Source organism: Setaria italica, chromosome IV, assembly GCF_000263155.2.
Source record: "Setaria italica strain Yugu1 chromosome IV, Setaria_italica_v2.0, whole genome shotgun sequence".
Taxonomy (NCBI): Eukaryota; Viridiplantae; Streptophyta; class Magnoliopsida; order Poales; family Poaceae; genus Setaria; species Setaria italica.
The window spans coordinates 34098329-34116920 of NC_028453.1; the positions used below are offsets into that span (position 1 = coordinate 34098329).

Below are 18592 nucleotides of genomic sequence, written 5' to 3' on the forward strand. Positions count from 1 at the left end.
TTTGCAACTCAAAGGAATCCAGAGAACGACACACATTGAACATTTTGAAGATATTAGGCCTCCTTTCTCTTTGTTTGGCCTTATTATCATGCTTCACAGTCGTCATTTTAAAGAAGAGAAAGAATGTTAAACAAGCAGCTCATCCATCCTGCAAGGAATTGAAGAAGTTCTCATATGCTGATTTAGTGAAAGCAACAGATGGTTTTTCCTTAGCCAACTTGATTGGTTCAGGAAAATATGGATCAGTGTACAAAGGTAGATTTGAGCTTGAAGAACATACAGTTGCTGTCAAAGTTTTCAAACTTGACCAACTTGGCGTACCAAAGAGCTTCCTTGCAGAGTGTGAAGCCTTGAGGAATACTCGTCATTGTAATCTTGTAAGGGTGATTTCTGCATGCTCAACATTTGATCCGTCAGGACTTTAGTTCAAAGCTCTTATTCTTGAATAGAGAGCTGGCTCTATCCTAAACTGGAGAATGGATTGAAAAGTCCATTGACCTTGGGCTCCAGAATAACAATAGCAATGGACATAGCTTCTGCTTTGGATTATCAACACAACCACTGCATGCCTCCTATAGTCCATTGTGACTTGAAACCTAGCAATATCCTTCTTGATGATGACATGGGGGCACATCTTGCTGACTTTGGGTTAGCCAAGTTCCTTCACAGTCTTGGTAATTCATGCCATAACAGTTCTACAAGCTTACTAGGACCAAGAGGATCAATCGTATATATTGCACCAGGCGAGTATTTTTTCCTTAAAAAGATGTACATCAATATCATGATTATTTCTATCTATATGATCTTGTTTCAACTTTCCACTTTTGGTCCGGATTATTTATGTTTTTTCCCCAATAATAAGAGATGCATGTGTTTGATCAACTACAAAAAAAAATATTACAGAGTACGACTTTGGGAGCAAACCCTCAACAGAAGGCGATGTCTACAGCTATAAAATTATCATCTTAGAAATGATGACAGGGAGGCTTCCAACAGATAAGATGTTTACTAATGGTCTGGACCTTCACAAATATGTGGAAAACGATTTTCTCAAATGACAGGCGAGGTTTTAGATGCTTGTATCGCTTCAGGTTTTGATGATGGCGAAGTGGCCAACGATTTAGACCACAAAAATCAAACAACAGCTGAAGCAAAAGACTGCATCATGCGTCTTTTTAAACTCGGTCTTGCATGCTCTCTGGAGACACCAAAAGGTCGACCAACAATGCAGGAAGTTCATGCTGAAGTCATCACAATCAAAGAAGCATTTGCAGCACTATGTGGTTGACAAAAGGCACAATCTTTATGTCGTTCAGACATTACTAGATCATGATGGCATATGCCTAGTTTTCCGCTAAGAAAGTTTTCCATCCTAGGAATCATTTCCCTTGTTGGTCTTTTCTCCCATTATGCTACTATAATTACGTTTGTTACCATAAGAAATGCTAAACATGTGATGAAAAACAGTGGCTTGTTATTCTGTCTAATTGGAGGCTCCAACCTAACTATTGACTTGCATGCAACGACCAGTCCAGGCTAAGAGCCTAAACTGAAAGAAAATGACAGGCAATTCGTACTCCCCCTCACGTCAGCCAGGATTCGAACACAAGTCTCTAGTCATGATACAATGTTGAGTTGCATTGACCAACTGGTTCAACCCAAAAGATTAAGCGCTGATGAGGACAAGAGGGGAATTCACTTATAATTTAACACTCCCACTCACATAGAGGACCCGCCGTATTGAGTTTCATGCACTGCATGTACCGACCAGTTCAACCCAAAATCTAAAACTGATAAAGAATGGTGAACAAATCACTTATACTTCAACATTAGCATACTAGTACTTGATACCTAGTTACTACGATAATATAAAATGTTTTAAGTACTTGATATAATGATACGCAGCTCTCCTGCGTGTTCGAGAAAAAAAAACAGAGGATTCTAATATTTCGAGAATAATTTTCTAATTATAACAATAATAGTAGTACTTCAAAAAGGATTCTGATATTTCAAGAATAGTTTTCTCATTATAACAATAAAGTTTCAGGAGGCAGAGAATTACTTATCTGTTTGCCTCTCCATGGAATACAGAATGTTCAGATCTCCAGGCAATTTGAATGGTAGAATACCATGGTTTTAGGAGCAGCATTAGGGGTGCAGTTGGTTTTTTTCTTCAGGTTCCTATAAAGGATAATTACACAACTTCAAATTAGGATGAATGAAATTTGGGTGAACCTCACCATTTTACTTCATATCGTCCAAACATAAGCATCTTGATGCAAGGCTGTAATATGATGAAAAAAACAAGCAGAACAATCAAGTACGGCTACCCACTTCATATTATTGTCCCTTGGAAGGAGATTAGGCGATCAGCTTACAAAAGAAGTAGCTTTGGTTGATTAACTGGCATTTGGCAACATCATTGGTAGAAAAAATGAGTGCATGATTCATTTAGTTTGATTGGGCAAGCTGTTTACCAATTTGTCTTTACTTCAGTTTCTTCTTCACAACTGGCTTGACAACCCAATCTCCTATGCGGTTCAAATTATTGTTTCTTGGAAGGAGATCACTGTTTCTCATGACAGAGGTAGGACACCTTCTCTTTGAGTTCTTCTGCGGAGACAATTAGTCCGCTTCCAGCCTCCCACGATAACTAGCATGAGTGATAGAACAGTTCTCAGTTTATGGTGCCTACTTTTCTTTTTCTTTTTTGAAACGAATGGTGCCTACTTTTCTGAGACTCATTTATAGAACGTGGAGGCATTCTTTTTTGCTCATTGACTATTCATAAATCATAACCCTTGCATCAAAGAAATAATGGTTATGCATTGAATCTCGTCAAACTGCTATATAATTTCTGTCTTTCTGAGGACAGGTTTCTCTGTATAGTACTATCAGTAGCTCCCAAGCATTACATTACATGTAATGGACAGTAAGAGGAAGGGAAAGAAAGATGAAAAAGGGTCATCTTGCTCCTGGTGAAGAACTCCTCGCCGTTGTCGTTCCTCCAGGAGACGACCTGGCCGCCGTGCAGGCTCACCCCACGGTCGCTCCATTCCATTCGCCCTCTCCCTGCGCTCGTGAACGGAGAGCGGTGACGGCGGGGAACCGGAGCCCCACACGGAGAAGTGGCGAACTGGCGATAGCGCCGGCGGGTTAGGTGGAGGAAGAGGCGGCAACGGTGGAGCAAGAGCAACATCTAATACTCGCCGTGGACGGACGCCGGGCAGGCCGCAGCTCGCCGGGGATGCGACGACGGCTGCGGGGAGAAGGGCCGACGGGACGAACGCCGAGCTCTCACGACACTTGGAGACTCTGGGCAGAGGCACCGTGGGCCGTGTCAATGACTTGGACTCTGGGCCTGAACCATGGCCACTCACTCATACAGATCAATCATTTTGTACTTGCGGCCGTACAATCGGCCCATAAACTTGGTGAAAGTGTATGGGCCTAAAGTTAGAACAAAACACTACATGGCTCTGCTAGTTTCACTTAGCTACTGAAACAATATTTTTTGTAGTACTTCCTATATTATCTCTAATCAATACTAGTTTTTTCGATAATTTTCAGGGACTAAAGAAGAAAAGACGTGGCATCTGTCATGGGCACGGAGCCACGGATGAAGAAGACACATCTTCCTGTGGACCAAACAGATTCCAAGGACGGCGCCATATTTAATCACAGCATAATACTAGGGCGGCCACACCTGCTTGTTTATTCAACACCAAATACCGATGGTACTTGGGCATCTCTTGCCGACATCCTTTACCCTTTTTTCTCTTTTTTTAATTCAATTTATGAGCTTCTCCATATCCTTGTGGCACTACCCCAAACTTTTCTGGCAATTCATCAGCATGGCATAGCCGGTACAAATTGAATGGACAATCCCTGGGTAAATTAATCCGTCGTTAACCTCATAGCACATGTCAATGCAGTGGCATCCAATGCTCAGTTGCTCTCTGATTGAGCACGTACCACAGTACGTCAGTACTTAACGAGCAAGAGAGATCATCAAAGATTCCATGGAAGAAATAATTTTCGTCTAAAGCAGGGGCTAAAAAGATAGGATATGCCAAAAGTTTTCCTTTACTTTTGTCTTGATACTATATTCTTTCTTTGTGCAAAGATCAAAAGAGGAATGCAAAAAGGACACCGGGGAAATGAAAGGAGTGACCACTACATCACCAGACTTGTTTTTTTTTTAAAAAAAAGATGATGGGGATATTGTTAAGATATGATTGCTTCATCCCTCAGCAGCAACTGATGCCCTGCTCACCTGTATAAGGACGGAGTGATTCAGTAAAACAATGACCATATATACTAGTTTTGCACCAACTCCTTTCTTTATAAAGATGGCAACGGAAAGTAATACATGATTATTAGCAAGGATATGTATCACTCTGTAAAGCCTCCATCAGTAAGATATGATGGGGATATTGTTAAGATATGATTGCTTCATCACTAGACTTAGTTTAATATCATATCAATAAGGTAGAGCTTCAGTCAACGGATGGAGCCTCTCGGCAAAGCTTAACAAGAGGCAGCAACATCACATATCATATCCTTCGATGCCGTTTAATATCTTCATGTATATTCTCCGAGGTACTGCAACTACTGCTTTTTAAGACATTCTTAGAACAGATCACAGGATTGATGCACGTGCAATCCTTCATCATACCCACAAGAAAGAATGCTGATCTTTCGGTCAGCAAGGTCAGCATCTTTGAGTGTCAAATGGTGACTGATATGTCAAGATACAATGCTTGAAGGGGAAGAAAGAACAATGATTTGTTAATCTTTTGTCAGCCTGGCCGCTTGATGCACATCCCATATAAAAATAAATTCACCTAAAAGGTATCCAAGGAGGCTATAACCTGATTGCTAAAAATGAAAAACAAATCCCTAGGAGGCTACAAGTTGGTACAATAGATAATTTTATTTCACAGGGTTAACAGTTTGATACGGCATTTCAACTGCTGAAATGTGAAAGCTGAGGAGCGAGTGTTTTAGAGTAGGAATCCTTTTTTAAATAAACTGAGTACGGTTTTCATCAAAAAGCATATCAGCATGAGGATAATAGTTATTGCAAGAAGCAGAACTCATGTGCATGGTACTATTATTTGAATTTTCATTGTGAACTTCCCATTCCCAACATTCTAACTTGCTCAATTGTACATGTACTACAGATGTGCTATGCGCCTATGCCGTCCTCAATTCCACTATGGCCAAAAAATGAAAATAGATAGAAGAACTGTAGCCAAATAGTGTAAAATCCAACCCCCAGCTCGAATTTTCTGCAAACAGAAATAACGTGCTCAAGTCAGGTTACCTTTCAATATGAGGCGGTATCAGAAATCAAATGTAGGCATGATAAATACAGCACTAGAATTCAGGGAGCAAACTGACTACACAAATCAGGAAAATATTCTGATACCGCAATTGATTTCTGAATTCTAGTGCTGTATTTATCATGCCTACATTTGAAGAGCATAGGCAATTGTTATTTGTTAGACATAAATGAGTATAAGACACCCATATTTTTTGTACTACTTTAGACACCCATAGTTCTTTGTACTAAGCTTCATTCACAGTCTCTTCGCACTTAAGTGGTTTGCTTTGCTGGAAAAGACTGGGGACTTAGGATATGAAATCGGAGGATCACCTCTAATAATTTGGCATTGATTGGTGACAAGTAAAAATATGCCCTTGAGAAAACATCAGTGAAAGGTCATTTGTACCTTTTGCTATCAATTTGTTAAAAGACAATAATAGGCCCAGGCCAACTGGACAGAGGAGGTTTCAGAAAGCAAAGAAAATTGTTTGCTTTCAAATAGGAAAGAGTTAGCCAAGCTAATTCTGACCAGTGAACATCATGTGTTTTTTATTGAGCATCAGTGTTTACCACTCACTGCATGTTATTTTGTTATAAAACAATGAAAATAAGGGTGGGTATTCACACATCCGAACTATGCAGCGAATGAGGATTTCAGGAGCCACAAAATGTTCAAACATGGATTGTCAAGTTGGCTGACAATATGAAATCAAACTTATGGGCTAAAAACCTAGCACATGATGTCCTCAGCATTACATTTTTCACACACAAGACCCAGCATACTAGTGCGTGCAGCAGCATGTTGCTTCCAAAGTTGCAAAAATATCACAGATACCAGAAAACTATTTGTTGTTCATTAACTACCATCATGCAAGGTATCATACGACAGTCCCAAATTCCTAATATTGAAACATGGCTCCACAACTGGCAGACTCATTCACACTTAAATCCAATCCAACAATCACCTGATGAGAACTAACAATAATACCAAGACTTCATGGCAGAATCAGCAGCATAATCTAAAAGGGAAAGAAGCAATTGCTTACCTTCTTGGACAGCATGGATGAGGATGCAGATGAAGGTAGTAGACCTGAGACACCGATGTCATATGAAATCCTTCCATCAGGAAGGAACAGCCCATAGTGCTTCTCGGAGCCAGCTCCAGGTTTCCCATTCTCATTAAACAAGGCAAATATATAAGCTTTCACTGGTCTATTTGGCTTCAGAGGAGTTCCCTTCCTCAGGAAGAGCCGCTTACGGAGATTGAAATTATATGTCCTTGCATTCTCAGATGAAGCTCCTGCTTCACTTTGATCTCCACTAGAAGCCCAGCCTGTCTCTGCCACCCGAACCTCCATGTCATCATACCCTGCGGCATGTAGAGCAGCATAAGCTGCATCTATCTGAGCATCAAACATGTTGTCATAGTGCAGGCTGTTATTCGGATCAACAATTCCATTGTTGGGTTTAAAGAGAGCATAATTGATATCAATATGTTCTGGATCATAAGTGTAAGCCAAAAAGGGGTACGCGTTGACATAGAAAGATGAGTGAGTCGTTGCAAATAAGTCCAGGAGAGGTTTCATGTATGGCATGAGTTCTTCCTTGAAGACACATGCAGAGGGCGGATAAGAAGTAGCAAAAACAGCTTCAGAATGAGGTGTGAAAATCTCAATCTGTTTCTCCAAGTGGAGCCTCTTAAGTCCATTATAAACATTCTTCACAGCATCAACAAGTGGCTGGTACAAGCTCTGATCTTGGCCTCCCAGAACCTCGTTTCCCACAGTGATCCCAATAATGCGCGTCTCAGGGAGATAAGGCTTCACATTCTGATTTAGCCAGTCCATCGACTTGCTCTCGTTTGCAGCCATATCCTTGACAAGCCCGTTGGGGATTGCAATGACCAGGTTGAGCCCGGACCCTTTGAATGCATCGAGAACGCTGTGATCAGAGTCATATATCTTGACATTTCTTATCTTTGACTTCCTCAGGAGCTCCACCACTTTATCCGGGGAAGGGAGGTTGTTCGCTATTCTCCCATAGTTTATCCCATAACCCCCGACAAAATCTTCAACCGCTAGCGAACCTAGTCACGACAAACACCACCAATCAAATTTCAGTTTCCCCCGACAAAATTTCCTCTTTTGTCACATACTAGTAACATCTTTGAATGCATATGTAGCGCAGCTCACTAATCGATCACGACAACAATAAACCACTGAATTGAATAAGTCGCATAAGAGAAAATGCCAGTACCTGGTAGCGGGAACGCCAGGAGGCAGCAGCAGAGGAGCAGCAACGTCGTAGGCGCCATCCTCTCAGTGCCGCAATCCCTCAGCGAGGAGCAAGAACCAAGCAGGAGACTGCCACAGCAGGCACCAGCAGCGTCAGAGGGGCAGGCACCAGCAGCGTCAGAGGGGCAGGCAAGCAGCGCCTTGCTGCGCACTTCAATTCCGAGCCGAAGCGTGGCGCCGGGGCCGCAACTTCCATAGACGGACTGGGGCCGCTCCAAGGCCGGGCACCGGCGGCTGCTCTCCCCCCGCCGCCGCTGCCACTTCAGCCGTCGCACGGGAAAGAGAATCGCCAAGAACGGAAAAGAACAACGGATCCCTCACTTCCCACACACCGAGACTCCACGGCCGCCGCAATTACCAACCACCAACAAGGGCACGGCAAGAAGGAATCTTGACCCCCGCGCCGTCCTCTAACACAGGACTGTACAGGTAGCGCAGCACAGGACTAGCAAAGCGAAGTGGTGGAAGGATGCCTGGACGAAAAGCGGGGAGCTTTCTCCCGGCGACGGCCGCGGGGGGGTTAAGAAGAGGGTTTGCTTAGCGAGAAGGAGATCGACCGGGGGGCAAACTGAAAAGGGTGGGCGAACGAAGTGGATTGGTGACCTGACGAAGGAAGGGGGGCCGCCGGTGGGGGATGAAGGGGCGCGGAGCAGAGGTGCCTACCGCCTTCCGCCCCGGACACAGAGCCGGCCGCGGGCGGCGGGTGGCGAGAGCGACGGGGAGGGGAACCGCAACCACTGCTCCGGCTCTCCCTCTCCGATGGAGGATGGGGTTTTCGCCGTTACGGCCGGGGTTTGATTTTTGAAAACGCGGAGACGAGGGGAGGAAGCAGCCGGGGTGGGCAGGCGGAGGCAGCAGTTGTGCTGCAGGGGCAGGAGGCGGCGTGGCGGTGGTGTGGTGCTCTGTGCGTGCGTGTCGTGGACCGGCGGTGGTGGGGACGGAGGAGGGTGGCCGTTTTGCAAGTTGCCCCTCCAAAGTCCCAAGGTGTCTCGCGTTGCCATCCCTGCAAACTTTTTATAATATTTTATTTGTTAAAACACGTATCTAGGACTTTCTTTTGTGCTTGCGGTTGCCTTTTTTTCCCGTGTTGATGGGCATTATTTTTCAAAATTCCAAACCAGAGGTGTAGGGGTATATGAGCATGTCAAGAATTAAGTGAACGTCGAGCAGAATAGGAATGTTGTAAGAGTCAAGGAGCGACACGCAAACGAGTTAATATAAAAGGTGTGTCGGCTGCGCACGCGTTTTCTAAGTTGGATCTCCAGGTGGAGGCTATGTGTGTCATACTATATGTGAAAAAGAAGTAACAACTTATTAGAGAAAAGGTATATGGTGGTGTGAATTCATTGTGGTTTTGTGGTGTATGTGAGTTACTTACGGATAAAGGTTTTGTTAGCTTAATCATAGAGCTTTTATAGGCTATAGTCTGTTGTTGTAGGATTAAGGGTTTCCAAGGATTTCTAAAAGAAGTTGGGTTGGGTATAGATGGATTAGTGACATTGTTAAGACAATGGGACATGATAATTCAAGAGTAAGGAACGTACGGAAGAAGAACACAATCGACTTCACTAACTTTGAACCAGTTGCAACCTAAAAATGAGTGAGAAAATAAAGAATGCTATTTTGTATTTCATATGAAGGTCATGTTGGACTCTTGTAGATCCTTATGCGAGCTTGTGGCATGACCGAGTGACAGAGAGATTGGCTTTCTTCCGTGGTTTTGCATTCCACCTCTTTAAAACGATCTGCAATGTTCTTTTAGGCTTCCTAGTTCTAATAAATTTCAAGTAATTTATTTTAAAAACACTTATAAATACACGGACCGTGGGAATGAATAACATATAGCTTTATTTTATGTTTTCAAGTAGACATGTTGATTTTAAATGTTTGTTAAGGAGAAAAACTTTTCACATGTAAAATGCTTGAATTGAGCAAGAAAGTTACGTCAATTTAAGAAATATTATAACTTTGCAAGCTTAGAACAATAGAACGAAAATTGTTAGCTCGTAAAACAAAAGATAAGGAATCATTGGTAGATAATTAGGCATGCTCCTCGTGACCTAGATCTCATGACTTTCCATGCCTAGCTTATTATTTAGTCGTCGTGTACGAAGCAAGTGTCATTACACGACAACTTCTTCTTCTCTTCTCCAATTCTACTCCTTCGCGAATCATCAGTACATCCCGACGACTTGACCACTCATCCAAAGCCCCCATTATCTTACCCAAAGGAAAACAAAAAAAAAGGATTTGCAACACAACGAGCAAATTCTGTGCTGGTATCCACGACGAGCACCGGTGGTTTACTGATTTTTGTAGGTGGAGCGAAAGGTGGTTGATGCCCGTCAGAAAACACATCCCATCACCATCAGAAAGTGGAACGCACACGCGTCTGGCCTTTTTGGGTTTGAGCTTGTGAGCCTCCGTACCGTGTTTAGTGGCACTAAAAGCCAATTTCTGTTGTGCTTAATCCTCAACCACCTTTCCTTTCGTGTTTTTCTTGGCGGTCTCAGTGCAATGCTTGCTGGGTACCAAAAGCTTGCAACGGCACGGTGATGTGGTGTGGTGCTTTTGGGAGTGGTCGTCACTCGGACACTCACTACCACACCACAAAGCTCTCTCTTTTCCAAGATGCTGCTTTGCTGCTCGAATCCGAAGACCTCGCCGTTGACTGGAAAAATTTTATAAAAATCTATCGGAGAGTCTAGCTTTTTTGCAGATAAGTCCTCGAAAGAGCCATGCGACCCGTGCACCGAATGGCTTCGTGCCTTCATCGCAGGAGAGCTTTCTCCGGCGGAGGGCCCACCCAGCCCTGCGGCGATGGCGACGGATTCCGAGCGGGCCCCGCGCTGTCATCAGCTGCTGGCATGGGTGGATTTTCGATCCGTCAAGCCCGCGGGCCCCGCCGGAGAAAGCGACGCTGGATCGCCCCTGACCCCCTTGTGAATTGTGGTTAAGTACGAGAAAGTAACAGGAATCATTACGCGATAACAACGCATCATTAGTGAATGGATTACCCGGCCATCCCGTCTTGCTCCACTCGTGTCAGTGAGGTGAGGTGCCGTCGCAGTAGCCTTTAGCCTACTGCTACTGGAGTACTGGACGGCAACGATTTGGCCCGCCGTGGCCGTGCGGTTAGGCCGGTGAGACCTCCTAATCGTATGATTTGACGCCTCACTCCAACAATGATACCTGCAGTGCAGGGACACCGGACACCAATAATGCACGGCCGAGATTCTTCCCCCGCTCTTCAGGTCTCCAGCTCCAACGCAACCGACGCCGTCTTGGCGTCTTGGATGATGGTGACTCGCCGTCTCCATCAGCCCGGCCACGCGGCTCCAGCCTGTGTGTGTCCTGGCCCAACGACGACGAGTCGACGGTGCTGCAATCAGGCAGCTATTTCTTTCGGCATCGAACCGGTCGTTCTCACCTCATGACTCGGACTCGACTCCTGTCCTTGGCATCCAGCCAGGTCACCCTCCGTGCCCCCCTTTGGTTACCAGACGTCCAGACCGGCCGGTGCAGGCGTGCGTCAAAATGCGGAGGATCAGACGCGGCTTCTGCGAGGAAAGCACCATCCTTTCCACAGATTATATCAGCAGTGACACTTGGAACAAAAGGACCAAAGAGGATGCTGAGGCTTTATGGACTTCCGTTCACGTTCAGATACGAAAGCCTCTAAAGCATATATATATTGCATTAGTTGATGGTAGATGAGTGAGGTAGCTCTCACGCTGTGATGCATTGAGCGAGAGTTATTCAAATGAATTGAACTTCACAAAATTAAATTACATGTATCCATACGTAGTATTAAGATTTTTTAAATTTTTAGGTGCATATTTAATTTCCAAACGTTAGGGATCATTTATTAGCTTAAAAAATAACAAAACATGTACGCGGGACAGACCTAACTAAAAAATAAAAAATTGAAAAACTGAGTGATGATCTACAGTGCTAGCTACACTAAAATAGTGCTTGAATTTGAGGGGCGGCCTGTCCAATAGTACTAGAGTAAGAAAAGTTACACAACACGATAAAAATATCACGCGCTAAGTAATGTCATTTTACCGTAATGACGCATGGGCATCTTAGTGTGTATATATAGAGAGAGGGGGACCGAATCGACTGATGCACTATGGCACAACCACGACTGCGAAAATATCCAGCCAGACACCAAGAATATGGAAAAGAGTTTTGAGTCCGTTGATAAATGAGAGGCCGATGTCCTGATGCATATAGCTCGAACGTTCCAACTTTCGGGAGATGAAGATGTCTTTCATCAGCACACCAAGAAAGAAATCGTGATATAATTCGGATCCGTTGACATGGCATCTATCAAAATTCAGAAACAAACCGCATCTTTGCTTGCTATATCGTAACACAGCTCTCGCTTTCTTCCGGACCCAAATTTGAAGGTTGGCTCTGTTCCATCTGCACCAAGAGAGCTGCCCGAGAAGTCGAAGGAGAAGACCAGCTTGTTGGTCGCATTGGATGAGCCGAAGCTGAACTTGGGAATATCTTCGGTAGTGACTGGCAGGGTCCTCGGCGGTGAAGCCAGCGTTGGTGTAGGTGGCGGTTCAAAGAGAGAACTTGGGGCTTTGGGAACAGGGAATGTGAAGCTGAAACCTTTGCTTGTATTTTTATCCGAGACCTCGGCAGCTGAGGTGAATGTCACTCCTGATTTCAGAGGTTGCTGAGAAGTGCGTGTTTCAGGAACTTCAGTGTTAGCTCTGCTGCTCTGAATTCTTTGACTCGACTCTTCTGCATTGGGGCTGCTCGGAGGTACCTGAACACACATGGTAAAACATAACTGATTAGAGGAGTATTTGACGCAACCAGAAATCTGCTTCAACAAATCCAATCCGCAGTGAACAACTGATGTATGATAGCAGTGGAGAAGAAACTTAGATAATTGATCAAGAGAAAATGCAAATAAAAGAAAAGAGAACCGTTGTTTTGCATTGCACTGCCACAATTAAAAGTGGCTCTGTATGATTTTTGCGTACAACATTTTCAGTGATTCAATAGTGTGTACTCCCTCCACCCCAAATTATTAGTCGTTTTGGCTTTTCTAGGTTCATAGATTTTGCTATGCATCTAGATATAATATATGTCTAGGTGCATAGCAAAATCTATGAATGTAGAAAAGCCAAAACGGCTAATAATTTGGGAGATGTAGAAAAGCCAAAATGGCTAAAATAATTTGGGATGGAGGGAGTATATCCAATTGACTTTGTGTTTAAGAAAGATTCAGAGTAGATAGCTAGAAATCTTTCGTTGCACTAAACATATACATTTAGGAAACAATAGGTACATTTGATTATGCTAAACAAAGCAAACAGGATATACCTTCTTTGCATCTGCAGTCTCCAAATTACCACTACCACTCTCATTAGTGCCACTCTGCCTGTGACCATTGCCAATACTGTAATCAGGCCCTTTAATCTGGCTATTGGTGGCAACAGAAGAAGCATTTCTCTTTGCTAAAGTCTGTCTTAGATCTAGTGGCTTCAATGTAGGGGAAGGGATGGTTCTCTCAAGATGCTGAAGTATTTTGAAAGCTGTTTCACTTGACTTAGGATGCACAGATACTGAAGCACCTCTGGAAATGTTGTCTACAGCAGAAGTGTGTCCAGAAGTTGCTCTGCTTTCTATGGTGCTTTTCCCATCAGGCCCTTGCAGATTGAATGCAATACTCTTTGTAGCAGCAGAACCATCTCTTGGAAAGAAGGAAGTATTAGACCCAAAAACATCAATCTGTCCTCTGGAAGATGATGATGGTTGCACCATACTACCGCTTGTTGATGCCAATTTATCTTCTACTAGTGCCTACAAATTAAATAAGAATATTAGAACAAAAGGCACAGGTGGGCATACAACATCTTTACATTGGAAAAGTTCTCATGTGATAGCACATTAAGCTCTAAACATAGCATACAGTGTTATAACTCGTTTTCAGTTGTGAATCACGGTTCAAAGTTTTCTAGAGCAAGAATTACAGGAATTATTTGTATTGAATATACTCATGTTTGACAACCTTCCAAGCAGAGAGCGATATCACCCAATCACATACAAGGATAGAATGATTACTAATTGCAAACTTGCACAAAAAATTCCAACATATAATACAGCTACATGGGCTTCAATCTGCCCAAGCTTTCTTGTTTTCATGAAGCAAAATAGACAACGGTGTATCATGGTAACAGTAAAATACACACAACTTGATCAACCGATACCTTACTTCCAACAGAAAAGGGAGTTGAAAGTTGTGGCTGTCCAGAAGAGTTATTGTAGGTACCACTATGCCTGCTGCTCTGTAATTACAGAAGAATGAGCATCAATGTTATAGCTCCCAAAGGTGATATTTGGATGCTCGTTTTTAGTGATAGAAATAGCTAACGACAAAAAGAGGCATGCCAGAGCTTAGTATAGAAATCGATTGCAATATAGATCAATATACAACCTTAATAGATCTCTGAAATACAGAGCCACTATAAGGCGTGCGAGAAAGAGGCTGAGGCAGAGCCCTTCCTTTATTGCTTTGTGGTGTAAGATAATTGGGATAACCTCGGACAACTGAACCAGGCCAGCATACTGAAGAATCAGTAGCTACTTTGGGGAACACTTTTGATGTGGAATTATCAGCCTCGACTCCATGACTCAAAGCTCTGAATTTCCGCTTCTGAGACTCATGTACAGAGGCTGAGGTCTGTGCTTCCATAAAAGCTTTGGCGATTTCAATTGGTGAAGAACCGATGCCATGCGCCTAGAATGCCAATAAAAGCACAAGATCAGATACAACAAAATCAAGCGGAAAATAAGGATTAATATGGTATTGCTTAACCACTGTGCGTAAATTACACTCTTGCAATCTGTTAATATGCAAAAGAAGAGATTAAAAATGTTTGAATCACAATGTCTTTTGAAATTGCAGCATACTTCAGCAAATTATTACTCAGCTACCAACATAATTCAACTTCAAAAGCATATAGACAGAATTCACATCCTATAGAACTAACAAAAGGCAAAAGGATTGCCAGGTGCTTACAAACATCTTCTGTACAGATAAATAATCATAAGGCGAAGTTGTGACATTCTTACATTTGATGATGGAGTACCCCAAGGTGTCTGAGGATCAATTAGTCTTGCGGGTGTTGAAAATGGAGTGGTTTCAAAACCCTTTGCAGTAGAGCCCGGAGCTCTCTGGTCTTCAACACTAAGATCAGGGGTCCTTGACCGCATGATCTCTATTAGACGCTCTGTCTCATCCCTGTAACACCAAAAGGGATTGCAGGTATCTGAAATTCCTAGCTTAAATAAACAATAAACTCAAGACAAAAACCGGACAACCACCAACTATCGTCTGTTACGGGATAAATATTTCTCCATATGATGTGTGACCACTCCAGTAGTCTGGTTGTGGAAGTCAATGGAAAGAAGAAATGATAATGGAAATGATTGGCATTCACAAGTAACACAAAATACTTTGTTCAGTTTCTTGTAATATCCTTTGCCAACAACTGCATCAAGTATTTGTTGGTAATCGCCCAACTCAGATCCCTAAAAACCCACTGTGACCTCATCTTTTCCCCTAGGGGTTTTCGTTTTCTAAAAAAGGTAAACCTGGTGATTTCTATAAATTACATTATTTCAAATAAAAGAATTATTGTAATACCCCAGCCCATTATGTGGCGTTTGTATATAGGTTGGGTTTGGTATAGGGAAATTGTATGGGATATGTCAAGGTAGGTTAGGGAAAAGGATATGTGATTGTATTCCCTTTCCTGTGTTTGGCTTGCATGAAGTTTTGGATTGGGATATAATTTTAGTGACCAAAATAGCCCTCTGCTGAAAATAGATGAAAAATTCATGAGCTCTCCTTGTTTGCATAAACAAGTCAAAACGGAGCAATATTTAGCATTTAAGAATTCATCAGTGCCTTGAATTTGATCGCAGGATCTTCCGTATTGCTTCCCTTGTCTCAGACTCTCAGTAGATCTAGAAAGTAATTGCAGCCTACGGAAAGACCTAGGGAAAAAAGAAAAACAATACAACTCCTAAAGAAGCATGCAGCAGCTCCAAACGAATACTAGCCAAGCAGCTAGCATTGGCGGAGGGTGTCCGCCTCCCCTGCTCCGCCATGGCCAAATCACGGCTGTGCCCATTCTTTATTGGGCGGTGGGCCTGGAGGCAAGCGCGGCGGCATGCTCAGTGCTTGCCTACAGCGGAAACTTGCGAAGAGATTACGCGGCTGCAGGCTTGGATTGCAGGTGGCGCGAGAGCACGGTGTGGTGGAGATGAGCCCTGGTGGCCAGATCGGAGGATGGGTCAGCGAGTCGAGCGGTTGGCGGAACTCGTCGTTGGTGCTCCGGACGTCAGCGTATGGGCAGGTGGGCCTGGTGTCCATTTCCCTGTCTAAACCCACCTCTCTCGATGGGATAAGTTTCCCTAGATCCCCTCTTATCCCTTTCCCAAAATTTGAACATGGCTGTAGATTTCCCCCAAAGCTCATATCCCATTCCCATCCCACATTTCCGACTATCCAAACACCACCTTACTGTTCTAATTTCTGTTAAGCCACATGTGTTCTGGGTGGAATCAGTTCCACCTTAGTAATTTAGATAGGTTGAGCCAACTTATAAGCTTTCATGTTCCCTAAGCATGCATATAGTTTACTTAATTATTGGTAAAAAATTATGAACTTTGACTTTTTACAATCCTAAAATACCTACTAAAAACAAACAAAGGGAGTATTACACAAAGGTCAAAGCTCCGAAGGTGCAGAAAACCTACCTAGAAAAATGTCTCTGGTTAATTATATTTTCAATGTCAGCAAGACCATTTCCATGACTTGGATTTCTGTCACCTTCCAGAAGCAGGTTGAATTTATTTCTCACTTGAATCGTTGGCCCAACAGCTGCAGCATTGGTGTTTGGTTCCGTGGATTGTCTCTGCGGTTCACATTGCACCATAAGAAACTAACAGATATATCTTGATTGGAAATGAAATGGAGAATACATAGGCAAACAAGGTAGGTAGCTGGCTACTGATCTTGTGGTTTGCAAGTAATGCACAAAATGGAAAAGAGAACAGGGTCATCAATCATTATCCTTATTGCTTCTAGCTCCAACAGTATATAAACTTGAAAAAGATTAAATCATGAAGTGATGGAACCAAAAGTACAGAATTTGGGGAAGCAAACCTAGGTACCATTGTAACAGCATCTGAAGTGCGCATTCTCACGCAATGAGCCAACATATATATAAGCAATATGATATAGTTTTACAATCTAAGACGAGGTAGCTTAAGTGGGTATCTTCTTGTTGTGCTAACTATTTTCAAGTTTTAAGTGCATAATGATAGACCATGAAATGCACGAATAGAAGTTATCTAGCATGGTTACATTGGTCTGTGACAGCAGTATTTGAGGGTAATGTAGTAACAATTTATTTGAAAAAGTAGACTCCGTAGATAGAAAAAACATACTTTTACAAATCAAGAGGAAAAAATCATTCTCAAGAGAAGAAACTCTGCTTACTTCAGGAATTACATCCAGTGATTCACGATGAACCTCTTGATTATTGTCTGCAAACATTTGAAACACCAGTAAGGATCCACATGAAACATTGAGATGCAGGATAGACAGAACCCTTTTTGCACTAACTCACATGATGACAACTTCATAGCTACATCAAACTTTATAACAGGGATATACAAGTGGGGGCTACTAAGAAGACTAATCACGTACTGCAAAGAAACTAAATATAGGACGGGTTCATACATTAATTCAATATTATAATATTTGACGACTGAAACACTTCTTACTTCATTGACCCTCCAATAGCAATTGGACATCAGTATGGCATACCAAGAACAACCAATGAACACATCAACAATTATGTCCCTTCCGAAAGAGCAAAACTAATAAACCATACAACCACAAACCACCTTAAGCAACCCGAAACTCAAAGTAGTAGTAGTAATCAGGAACTGCCTAGCAGAAGAGCTCAATTAAGTTGCATCAGTTGGTTGACCCCTGTCACACTTGATCACGAGCCCACTAGCAGATTCAGCAGAGCAGGTATTTGATAACCCTTCAGTACAAGCCCACCACATCGAACCCTAGGTTGGAGCATTGGTACAGGGCGACCGTGGAGGTGGCATGAGCGCATAACACTAAACCCTAGATAGAATAACGCCAATCTCAGAAACAAACGCGAGCCACGGTGATCCCATTCCACCAATGGCGACAAACTCGCTAGCGCCGTCAGCAGAGAGGCGCGGAACAACGTGGGGGGCAGGGAGGGGAATCACCAGAGGGGGCGCGGTCGCGAGGCATGGTGGGGAAGATCCTCGAAGCCACGGGGAGCCTGGGGAGCCACCGGCGGGGGGCACCCGCGTAGGGCGACGCGCGGTGCATCCCGCGGCGCGCCGGCCGCCTCGACGGGCCCCCGGCGCCGCTGGTGTCCTCCTCCGCGGCCTCGGCGGCCGCCGCAGCAGCGGCCGGAGACTGCCACCGGCGTGAATCCATCATCCTCGCCTCCCGCTTCGCCGGGGCTCTGCTCCGTGCTCCCCGCTTTGGCCTCGCTCTAGCCCGGTTTTGCGCTGGTGCGCGGCGGCGGCGCGGCTGGGGTTAAGAGAGGCGACGGCCCAAAGGGCCCAAAGGCACACTACAGTCTAGCAGGCAGGCAGAGCTCGTGCTTGCTGACTGCTGCTGCTGCTGCTTCCTTCTTGAATTTGGAATAGGGAATGCCACTAATCAAAACCGTATTATCGCGGAATATGACATATAATATGGTAATTATAACTCTTGTATTATTTTTTGGATTTTATTATGAGTTTAATATGATAAAAATATGTGACGAATAGTTGCAACTAGCGCGGATTTCACTTTTTTGTTGCATCATGCGCTATCCATTTATATATTTGTGGAAATTTTTTTATCATTGTAGACGTGCAATTTGAA

The 18592-nt window shown here is 43.6% G+C and overlaps 2 protein-coding genes across 3 annotated transcripts; both read right to left on the reverse strand.

The window, feature by feature from the left end:
- Positions 1–4063: 4063 nt before the first annotated feature.
- Positions 4064–8495, reverse strand: LOC101755823 (glucan endo-1,3-beta-glucosidase 14). 2 transcript variants are annotated; one of them, XM_004965870.4, is made up of 3 exons: positions 7589–8495; positions 6379–7418; positions 4064–4276 (listed from the first exon to the last, which is right to left on the reverse strand). In XM_004965870.4, the coding sequence occupies exons 1-3, from the start codon at positions 7644–7646 to the stop codon at positions 4244–4246; spliced, it is 1131 nt and encodes a 376-aa protein (XP_004965927.1). In that variant the 5' UTR covers positions 7647–8495; the 3' UTR covers positions 4064–4243. The 2 variants fall into 2 exon arrangements, with proteins under 2 accessions (XP_004965927.1, XP_004965926.1); XM_004965869.4 differs by lacking the exon at positions 4064–4276 and adding an exon at positions 5005–5294 and having other exon boundaries at positions 7589–8490.
- Positions 8496–11601: 3106 nt separating this feature from the next.
- LOC101756489 (mucin-19) lies at positions 11602–18279 on the reverse strand. The gene is made up of 8 exons (XM_004965871.4): positions 17941–18279; positions 17165–17211; positions 16420–16577; positions 14728–14896; positions 14090–14392; positions 13863–13940; positions 12976–13455; positions 11602–12412 (listed from the first exon to the last, which is right to left on the reverse strand). Exons 1-8 carry the CDS (start codon positions 18158–18160, stop codon positions 11969–11971), a joined length of 1899 nt encoding a protein of 632 aa, XP_004965928.1. The 5' UTR covers positions 18161–18279; the 3' UTR covers positions 11602–11968.
- Between the last annotated feature and the right edge of the window lie 313 nt (positions 18280–18592).